Raw genomic sequence first — 10271 nt, 5'->3', positions numbered from 1 at the left:
TCTGTGGAGGGTCTGGGTCCCGCCAGCCCAGGGCAGAGAGCCCCTTCCCTAGAGTCTCTCCCCCAGGCACCCCCACAGGGCTCACTGGAATCAGGGGGGCCCCAGTGTGTGGAAGCCAGAACAGGGAGGAGTCCCAGGCTGAGGTTGGGGATAAACTGGAGAGAATTGACAAACTACCCCCCAAGGCACACCAAAGTTGCGCTGAGGGTGGAGCTGGGGCCTGGGGAGGCTGCCCACAATTACCACAGTCTGAGTTAGTTAGTTCCCACCCCTAGGAGACTTGACACGTAGTTAGTCTTCACTTCTGGGGAATTGGCTTAAAGGGGCAGCATCACCTAAAACTTGGGATCTTGGCTAAGCCCTCTGCACACCCCCCCACCCCATCTGGGGAGCCCCCTCCGCAGGGGAGAGGTTATGCTCCGTGGCCTTGGAGCTCAGGCGCATCAGCACTTCTCAGGGATGTTCGGAGGAGGGTTTGGTCCTTACTAGGATTTTCGGGCAGAGGGAAGCAGCAGCTCTTCTGTCCCGTCCTGACTCAGGGGGAGGCGCGGACCTGTGGTCTCCTGGTAAGGAAGGAGGGTGGCCAGGACATGTGGCAGGTGCGGTCCTCAAAGCTGACATACTTTGTCTTTCAAATGCGTTCATGTTCTGGGGTCTCGGCCCATGAGCCAGGCAGGCCAGCTTCTGGTTCCAGAGGGAAAAAGTGAAGCCCAGAGATGCTTGGGACTCGCCTGAGGTCACACGGTGGGTCCCAGACCTGTGCCGGGGCCCGGGGTGCTTGCCTGACTCTGGAGCACATCTCCTCCCCTTGTAGCGCCCAAGCGTCCAGCCTCGGAGGGGTTGGTGCTCCAGGGGTCAATGCTGCCTCGGGGTCTGGCCCTTCGGTGGCGGGGCCCCCTCACCCTTCTTCCTCCCACGTCCCCAGGTGTGCCACGGACCACAACACGGACAACACCACGCAGATGCTGCAGGAGTGGCTGGTGGCTGTGGGTGACCACTACGCGGCTGTGGTCTGGAGGCCCGAGGGGGAGCCCAGGTGGTGACTGGAGGGAAGGGTTCTTGGGAAGAGGGCCAACAGCTGCCACCCAGGGAAGAAAAGGGACAGCCACAAACCCCCACCTCCAGGCCAGGGCTCTCTCCACTGCCCTGCCGCCAGGGGGACCGCGGGCATCTGCCCCTGGCGAACTTCTCATCTCTTTACCCTCTCAGGTCCTACCCAGACGAAGAGGGGCCCAAGCACTGGACCAGAGAAAGGCACCAGTTTCTGATGGAGTTGAAACAGGAAGCCCTGACCTTTGCTAGGGACTGGGGGGCTGACTACATCCTGGTAAGAAAGGATGGGGTTTCCCACAGGTGGTGATATCTGTCCCTGACAGCAATCTCGGTGTGACTTAACTACCTGTAGGCTGGACCCTTCAGCTAGCAACCTGGGTCAGAATCCAGACTGGATATTGAGCTTGGATCCCTATGCTTGAGCTCAGATTAGCTGTGAAGCCTGGATCCATGAGACAGATTACTGGGTGTATACTGAGCCTAGGTTCCTGGGCTAGAGCCCGGAGTATAAACTGGGCTTGGTTCCCCAGACTAGAACTCAGCGTAGGTCTTTGGCCCTACTCCCTAAGTCAGATCTAGAATAAAGCTCTTAGATCAGCAACTCAGGTCGAATCTCTGGACCTGATCCCAGAGCCATTGCTCCAGACGAGATCTTTGGTCCAGAAATACACCTATTGGTTTATAGGTTAGAACTCTCTAACGGGATGCCATTGGATCCTGGGAGACATGCAGGGTCTCTGGCAATCTAGAGGGATCCCACTCAGTGACTCCTTGGGGGTACAACCCAAATAAGGCTGGGGTCTGTGACACCCCCTCCCAAAAGTTTGCAGATACAGACAACATTCTGACCAACAACCAGACGCTGAGGCTTCTGATAGAGCAGGGGCTGCCCGTGGTGGCCCCGATGCTGGACTCCCAGACCTACTACTCCAATTTCTGGTGTGGGATCACGCCCCAGGTAAGGCTGGGGACGGAGGCCTCAGGGTCTGTGGGCCATGGCAAGGGAGGCAGTGCTCTGGGGATGGAGGGGCCCCATCATAGTTCAGAGCAACCCCTTTCCCCAGGGCTACTACCGACGCACAGCAGATTACTTCCCCACCAAGAACCGCCAGCGCCGGGGCTGCTTCCAGGTCCCCATGGTCCATTCCACCTTCCTGGTGTCCTTGCGGGCTAAGGGGGCAGCCCAGCTTGCCTTCTACCCCCCTCATCCCAACTACACCTGGCCCTTCGACGATATCATCGTCTTCGCCTATGCCTGCCAGGCCGCTGGTGAGGACCGGCTCTCCGTGAGCAACCCTGGAGGCCTCTAGGTCTTCGCATATGCTGTTCCCTCTGCTTTGCACGCCCTTCCCCAGTCTCCCATCCATCCTGTTAAACTCCTGTTTGGGTCGTAGCCTTTCTTGAGCCCGTGGCCCTGGGAGGTTAGATGTCCTTCTGGCTCCCCATCATGGCACTTTCACGTATGCCTTCATTAGGCAAATATTTATGGAGGACCCACCATGTGCGTGCCAGGTACTGGGGAGACAGTGGTGAGTAAAGTCAGGCGGTCTCTGCCCTCCTGGAACTTCCAGTCCAGTCAGTCCAAGGATCACACAAATCAATGTCCAATCACAGCCATGACAGGAAGGAATGCTTCTTGATTCTGCGTGCTCAGGGAGCTTAGGCCAGAGTAGTCTGGGCAAGGAAGGCTTCCTGGAGGGTGTGAACTTTGAGGCTGAGATCTGAAGTATGGGAAAGCATTAACAAGAGCAAGAAAGAGCATTTCAGGCAACAGGACCAGCAGGTGCAAAGGCCCTGTGGTAGCAGGCAACATAAGAAGGCAGGTGACGGGAGCATAATAAGTGAAGGGAGGCATGGCAGAGACTGAGGCAGGAAAGGTGGGCTGGGGCCAGCCTGTGTGGACCTGACGGCAAGCATCTGGTCTTTAGCCTGACAACACTGGGCAGCCATCAGAGGATCACGCGATTGGCTTTGCACACTGAAAAGAACACTCGGGTGTTGGCATTATTTTTAAGATGAAAATTACCGCAAAGTGTTTGGGCTCTGCCGGGATAAATCCAGTCCTGAGGAAGAGTCAGAGATGAGAGTGACACAGAGACGCCCGGTGTTGGGAAAAGGATCTTGAGAGGACTGCACAGGCCAATTCAGGGAGAAGGAGAAGTGACGATGTAACCCAGGAGCACTGCACCTGAGCAAGCAGTGTGCCCACAGTGGCCAGAGGGGGACATGTCATTGGCTTTTTCGTGCAAGAGGTGTTGGTGGAGTCTGCTGCAGACGTGCAAGGCAAAAAAAATCGTATCAAGTGCAAAAGGCGAGTGAAGGAAAAACAAACCCATGGAGGATCCATGAGAAGAAGCAGAAGCGTTCCCGTGTTTTTGTCATTGCTATCACTACTTCGGGTGTCAGCCGCTGTTAACTGGTCAGCAGTTTGCAGGGGGTTTCGTCCCCGTCATTCAGGCTTCCAGCACCCAGCTACTGAGTCCCCACGCTGGCGCAGGCTTGTGCCCCATACTGGGCGTGGGGTTGACTTTTAAGCGGATTCTGTGCGCCTGCCACTCAAAAGAGTTCACAGTCTATAGGAGATAAAGGGGAAAGAAGTAATTGCAGTAAAGGTGACAAATATTGAAGAAGTAGAAAAGGCCACTCTGGTTGGCGGGTGGAGGCAGGAGAGAGTGTGGCGTCGCTCATAGGGGTCTGGGCATGAGGTGATGGTGCAGGATTCAGGCGGGGCGGCGAGGCCAGGAGGTGGGGAGCTTTAGCGGGTGGAGCAATGGACTGTCCCGAAGGCTTGGTCAGATGGGAGTTTGCTTTCTCCTGCCTCCCCATGATCCCCCAGGGACAGGGCTGTGTCCTGCTCACCACCCTCCCCCAGCACCCAGCTGGTGCTCTAGACCAGCATAAGCCATCTCAGCTAGAAAGGTCCCTTAGATATTGTTTGAGTCAAGCCTTTTCTCCCTCCAACCCCACAGGGGGGACACTGAGTCCCAGAGAGGATGCCTGCCCTGGGTTCCAAGAGCCCTGCCCCCCTGCTCCAGCACTCACTCGGTCTCTCTCCACAGGGGTTACGGTCCACGTGTGCAATGAACACCGTTACGGGTACATGAACGTGCCTGTGAAATCCCACCAGGGGCTGGAGGATGAGAGGGTCAACTTCATCCACCTGATCTTGGAAGCACTAGGTGAGGGCTGGGAGCCAGGTCACTAGCCTGCTGCCACGCTAGCCTCCCACCCCCTGTGCCCCTTCTCCCAGGCCCCGGACCTGACTGGGCAGTGGGCTCGGGGTCCCAGCCTCAACCTCTAACTTACTCCCTGACTCTGGGCAAGCCCTTTTCCCTGCTGAGCCTCAGTGTCCCCATCTCTATGATGGAAGCAGGTGGATCCTATGATCTCTGACGGCCCTTCCTCCTGGGTGTTCCAAGGGGGCAAGGCGGGGGCGGGGCTGGGACTCCAGGGTCACTGCTGACAAGAGTCCGTAGGGATTCATGATGGGGGGTACTTCCCTCTGCAGTGGACGGGCCCCCCATGTGGGCCTCAGCGCATGTGTCCCGGCCCCCAAAGAGACCCAGCAAGTTGGGGTTTGATGAGGTAAGTTCCCTCAGCCTGCAGAATTGGGGTCAGGAAGTGGGTGGGCTCTCCCCTCCCGCTACACCCACCCCTCCCGCACCCACCTTCCCTGCCTCCTCTAGGTGTTTGTCATCAGCCTGGCCCGCCGGCCCGACCGCCGTGAGCGCATGCTAAGCTCGCTCTGGGAGATGGAGATTTCTGGGCGGGTGGTGGATGCTGTGGACGGCCGGTGAGGCTCCCCGGGGGCGGGGCCCTGGGCAGCTAGGGGAGCAGTGTGGCCCACTGGAGCCCCCTGGGATTGGGAAGAGCAGACAAATGAGTGGAATGAGTTTGCTGTTCCAGGGGGTTATCAAACAGGGCCTGAGTGATTCTGTCTTAGAGAGCCCCAGGGCAGACGGAAACAGGACCTACCGGAGGGAGGAGAGCACGGCGGTTAAGGCCCAGAATCTGGAGCCCCTAGGCTTGCGTTCCAGCTCTGCCACTTACCAGCTGGGTGACCTCTGGCAAGTCACCGCCACCTCCCAGCCCTGCTGTGTGAATGGCAGTTAATTGTGCCTTCCTCTTAGGACTTCTAAGGGCTCAGTGAGGACTTAGCCAGGGCCCGACACAGAGGAAGTATTCCAAAGGTTAGGTGTCTTTATTATTATCAGGCTTACTCTTCTCTGTCTTGGACTTAGGGTCCTGATGGGTGGGGGTGGGGGTGGGGGCCAGTCCTGTAGCCCTGGGGAACCAGAGGTCACATGGCTGTGCTTGCCCACAGCTGTTGGCCCCTTGTGCCCCCAGCCCTTTCGACAGCAGGATGTCCATCCTCTCCTCGGGCCTTTGCCCGAGAAGCAGATGCCGTGTCCCCCCATGTTCATTCTGGGGAGCATGCCCCTCAGGCTGCTTCCCATCTCCCCATGCTTCTATTCCCTCCCTCAAGGGTCACCCCGGCCTTAGGTGGCTCTGGTTCCCTGGGTTATCACAACATCTTCAGGCCACATGAAGCAGTAACGAGGTTGACACCTTTAAATTAAACTCCAGTGTGACTGCCCCCAGCAGCCACAGGCCAGGCACCCCTCGCCCCATGATACCCGTCTCCCTCAGGACACTCAACGCCAGTATCATGAGGAGCCTCGGCGTGGACCTGCTCCCTGGCTACCAGGACCCCTACTCGGGCCGCACACTGACCAAGGGCGAGGTGGGCTGTTTCCTCAGCCACTACTCCATCTGGGAGGAGGTGAGGACGCCGCCCCCGCAGGGAGAGCTGTGGCGGGGGGGGCACCCTATTCGCTGCTCTGTGCTCAGCGCCCAGGGGAACCAGTGGGTGAATGCATATACTGAGGAAGACCTGGCCGGCGGCTTTAAACCTCCTATGCATTCAACCCTGTGCCGTATTCATTCCGTAGTCTCTACGGAGCGCATCCTGTGTGCTGGGAGATCTGTTGCTGAAAATACAGAGGGGAACAAGGAAGAGGCCCCTCTTGCCCTTCCGGGGCTCAGGGACCAGGACAGGGCACAGAAATCGGGAAGAAGCAAGCTAGCCGTGGAGGGGAGATGTACAGACTGTCCTGGAGTGTGGACTGGCCTGCATTCCTGGCCTGGTATGGGGCCAGGGTGGGCCTCACCACCGAGGGGCAGCGAGAAGAGCCTTCCGGACAGAGGAAAACGGTGGGGCAAAGGCTCTGAGGCAGACTGGATCTGTGTTTTCGGGGGGAAGAAGGAAAGCCTGGGGCTTGGCCCAGGAGCCTCAGCTTAGAGCTGGGGGGGCAGGTGAGCGCCAATGAGAGGTCACTGCCTGGCCCCTGCAGGAGGGACCAGGGGACTGGCGTCCAAGGGGCAGGCACCCCCTCCAAGAGGCAGCACCCAGACCCACTCCTTGTTTTTATTTTCCACCATAACCAAAATATAAGCACGTGAGCTTATATTTCTGTTTATCTTCTACTGTTCCTTTTTTTTTTTTTTAAAGATTTTATTTATTTACTTGACAGACAGAGAGAGAGAGAGCATAAGCAGGCAGAGCTGCAGGCAGAGGGAGAGGGAGAAACAGGCTCCCGCTGAGCAGGGAGCTGGATGCGGGGCTCGATCCCAGGACCCCGGGATCATGACCTGAGCCGAAGGCAGACCCTTAACCGACTGAGCCAGCCAGGCGCCCCATCTTCTACGGTCCCTGAACAGGTTGAAGGATAACTTCCATTTCACCGTTTACTAAGCTGATTTCACGTTCTTTTCACATTTCCAGAAGTTACAAAAATAACTTTCTCTAGGGGCGCCTGGGTGGCTCAGTCATTGAGCGTCTGCCTTCGGCTCAGGTCGTGATCCCAGGGTCCTGGGATCAAGCCCCACATCGGGCTCCCTGCTCTGCGGGAAGCCTGCATCTCCCTCTTTCACTCCCCCTGCTTGTATTCCTTCTCTCGCTGTGTCTCTCTCTGTCAAATAAACAAATAAAATCTTAAAAAAAAAAAAATAACTTTCTCTTAGGGATCGTGGGGGCTGGGATCTTCCCCCACCTCCAGCCAGCCCAGCTTCCTTGAGGACAGCTTAGGAGGCCAAGTGAGGAGCTGGGCCTGGAGTCCAGGACGGGGACATCGTGCGTCCTGCCTCCCGAGGGTCCCAGGGATATGGCTGCACTCAGTGAACGCAGCAAAGGTTATGATTGCCATCAGAGTCTACTTGGAGAGCTGGACTGGGGGCCTGGAGGACCTTGACTGCCAGAGCCAGATGTTGGGACTTCAGTCCCCAGGCGGTGGGAGCCCCAGCAGGCTTTGGAACAGCTGAGTGACGTGGCCAGGGCTGAGCCTTTGCCATATAATGGAGGCCAGGGAGAGTCTGTCAGGCAGGTGGAAGGGGACCGCCTGAATCTAAAGAGCCTCCCCCCGTGTTATGTGTCGCTCCCCCCACCCTGCCCCATTATTGCAGGTGGTTGCCAGGGGCCTGGCCCAGGTCCTGGTGTTTGAGGACGACGTGCGCTTTGAGAGCAACTTCAGGGGGCGACTGGAGCAGCTGATGGAGGAGGTGGAGGCAGAGAAGTTGCCATGGGACCTAATGTAGGCAGCCTGCACCTGCGGGATGGTGCGGGGTCGGGGGGCTCTGGGGCTCTGCCTTCTCCTGCTGGGAGCCTGGCCAGTCCTGCCCCTGAGCCTGGCCTGTGATCGGGGAAGGGGTCCTCGGACACCCCAGGACCTGCCGTGACTCCTGGTTGCCCTTGCTGTCACCCGCAGCTACTTGGGCCGGAAGCAGGTGAACCCCGAGGAGGAGGCCGCCGTGGACGGGCTGCCACATCTGGTGGTGGCCGGATACTCCTACTGGACCCTGGCCTATGTCTTGAGCCTGGCAGGTGCTCGCAAGCTGCTGGCCTCCCAGCCCCTGCGCCGAATGCTGCCTGTGGACGAGTTCCTGCCCATCATGTTTGACCGGCACCCCAAGTGAGTCTCAGATGGGGGCCGGGCAGGGTCAGCTCATCCGGGGAGCCCACCTCGGCGAGGGCAGCCGGGAAGACTGAGGCTGAGTCACTTCTTCAAGGTCGCCAAGGAGTAGCCCAGCCTGGCCCTGGAGTCAGACCAACCTAGGTGTGAATTCTGGGCTGCCCGTGTGGTTCTTAGTCAAGCCACGTCCCTGTTGTGAGCCTCAGTTTTCCCGTCTGGAAAGTGGGGAGAATAGAGACCCTGCTTCTTGAGTTTGTTGTGCAGTCTTGAAGGGGAGGGCGGTGAGGTGAGGTGCTTTGGGCAGGTGAGGTGCCCGGCTCCAGGCGGGCATGCGGTGTGGCTGGCGGGACCCACCTCAGCCCTCCTGAGCCTTCCCCCTGCCTCATAGTGAGCAGTACAAGGCGCACTTCTGGCCGAGAGACCTGCGTGCCTTCTCCGCCCGGCCCTTGCTCGCTGCCCCCACCCACTATGCAGGGGACGCTGAGTGGCTCAGCGACACGGAGACATCCTCGCCCTGGGACGATGACAGCGGCCGCATCATCAGCTGGAGTGGCTCTCACAAGACCCTGCGTGGCCCCCGCCTGGACCTGGCTGGCAGCAGTGGGCACAGCCTCCAGCCCCGGGCTGAGCTCTAGGTGAGGGCGGGCCTGGGAAGAGGACCCCAGCCCCGCGCGCCTCGGTTTGCTCTCCCCTGCTAGGCTGGGTCTGGGTCTCTCCTGTCCCCTTCTCAGCCTGCCTTCTTCCCTCCCTCTCTCTGGCTCTGCTCTGCAGTCTCGATGGCTCCCTGCATTTCTCTATCTCAAGCTTTCTTTCTCTCCCTCTGCCTATCTGTGTCTCTCGGAACTTCTCTGTGTCTTTTTCTTTTCTTTTCTTTTTTTTAAGATTTTATTTATTTGAGAGAGAGAGCATGAGCAGAGGGGAGGGGCAGAGGGAGAGGGAGAAGCAGAGCTGAGCAGGGAGCCCGATGTGGGGCTCGATCCCAGGACCCTGGATTCATGGCCTGAGCCGAAGGCAGACGCTTAACTGACTGAGCCACCCAGACACCCTGTCTCTTTTTCTGTCGGATGCCTCTGGATATCCAGCTCTAGTTCTTTCTCTTTCTCTCTTGCCTGTTCTGTCCCACCAGGGCCAGGCGATGACTCCAGAGGAACACCCAGGAGCAGGCTGTAGCTGGCCAGGGAGGAGAGTTGGAAATAGCTGCAGGAACCACCACCAAGAGCCACAGACCACACAGAGACCCAACTGTCACCTTAGGCATGGCCACTCTGCCCTCTGGCCCCATCTTGCTTCAGGAGAAACCACTCTGAGATGGGTCCCCTTCCCTGAAGGTCATGTAGAGAAAAGGCAGAGCTCACAGGCCCTCTCACCCTGCCCGGCCTGACTCAGGGCCTGGGGTGGAGGGAAGGAGGGGGGGCTCCTCAGCCTTTGGTTTCAAGCTGGACAGACACCAGGAGCCCTGCCCTCTCCGCGGACCCAACTGCTGGGGCCCCTCCACCACCTTCTACCTCCACCTCAGCCCCCTCCCCACTCGACCTGGGTCTCAGCTGCCTGGGCCCATCCTCTCCCCCTGGCCACTGGGAAGTGCAGGGAGGTGGGAGGAGGGCCCTGGCAGACCTGGTGCCCAGCACATAGTAAGCCCTCAGTAAAAGCCAGCTGGTATTTGCGCTTTATATTTTTAACTCCTGGACAAGCCTCTTTGTGTGTCATGAGGTCTGGGAGGGAAGGGTTCCTGATCTATGGATGAGCCCTTGGAGAGACAGAGAGGGGAGGGCAGCCTGGGGGAGGAGTCAGGCCAACCTGGCATCACCATCTCCTTGCTAGGTGATCTCGGATGGATGCCATCCCTCCCTGGGTCTTGGTCCGCTTGGTGGTGAAGTTTACGAGGAAGAGAAGCATGTCAGGGGCTGGGTGGGTATAGAATGGCCTGGCCCGGAGCCCAGCCCACCATAAATGCTCACCTACTGGGCCTGTCCTGGGCATCACCAGCCTCACCTTGCTGGGTAGCGTGGGCCCGGACCCAGGGCTGCTGAGCCTCCTCCTCTTTGAATCTTCACTTGTGAGGGTGCAACCCTTCCCTGGAGAGAGACGGGGTAGATGGATGCAAGGCTCCCATCTGGCCCTAACCCGTGTGAAAGAAAAGCAGAACATGGACCTTGTGGGCCTGGGTGCCCTCTGCTGGTGTGGGCCCGCAAGGGGAAAGGGAGCCTGGGGCATTTGGAATGAGCCCCTTGTGCTGGCCGGCTACCTACA

At 58.7% G+C, this 10271-nt stretch overlaps 1 protein-coding gene across 3 annotated transcripts in view; it reads left to right on the top strand.

Annotated features, from left to right (window-relative positions):
* CERCAM (cerebral endothelial cell adhesion molecule) overlaps positions 1-9706 on the top strand; it is a 10495-nt gene extending 789 nt beyond the window's left edge. The window contains exons 2-14 of one of the 3 annotated variants that reach the window (XM_035015702.1): positions 673-744; positions 926-1036; positions 1210-1327; positions 1877-2011; positions 2118-2322; positions 4113-4232; positions 4562-4638; positions 4740-4846; positions 5704-5836; positions 7516-7643; positions 7818-8021; positions 8410-8656; positions 9148-9706. In XM_035015702.1, the coding sequence (XP_034871593.1) occupies positions 673-744; positions 926-1036; positions 1210-1327; positions 1877-2011; positions 2118-2322; positions 4113-4232; positions 4562-4638; positions 4740-4846; positions 5704-5836; positions 7516-7643; positions 7818-8021; positions 8410-8656 (1657 nt within the window). In that variant the 3' untranslated portion in view covers positions 9148-9706. Of the gene's footprint in view, positions 1-672; positions 745-925; positions 1037-1209; positions 1328-1876; positions 2012-2117; positions 2323-4112; positions 4233-4561; positions 4639-4739; positions 4847-5703; positions 5837-6005; positions 6500-7515; positions 7644-7817; positions 8022-8409; positions 8657-9147 lie in introns of those variants that run through there. The other 2 variants (XM_035015703.1, XM_035015704.1) reach the window with 2 other exon arrangements.
* The last annotated feature ends 565 nt before the right edge of the window (positions 9707-10271 follow it).

The sequence above is a fragment of the Mirounga leonina genome, unplaced genomic scaffold, assembly GCF_011800145.1.
Source record: "Mirounga leonina isolate KUSES-001 unplaced genomic scaffold, KU_Mleo_1.0 Mir_170, whole genome shotgun sequence".
Taxonomy (NCBI): domain Eukaryota; kingdom Metazoa; phylum Chordata; class Mammalia; order Carnivora; family Phocidae; genus Mirounga; species Mirounga leonina.
The sequence above is the reverse complement of the archived record's forward strand: the minus strand, read 5'-3'. Positions and strand labels throughout refer to the sequence as shown.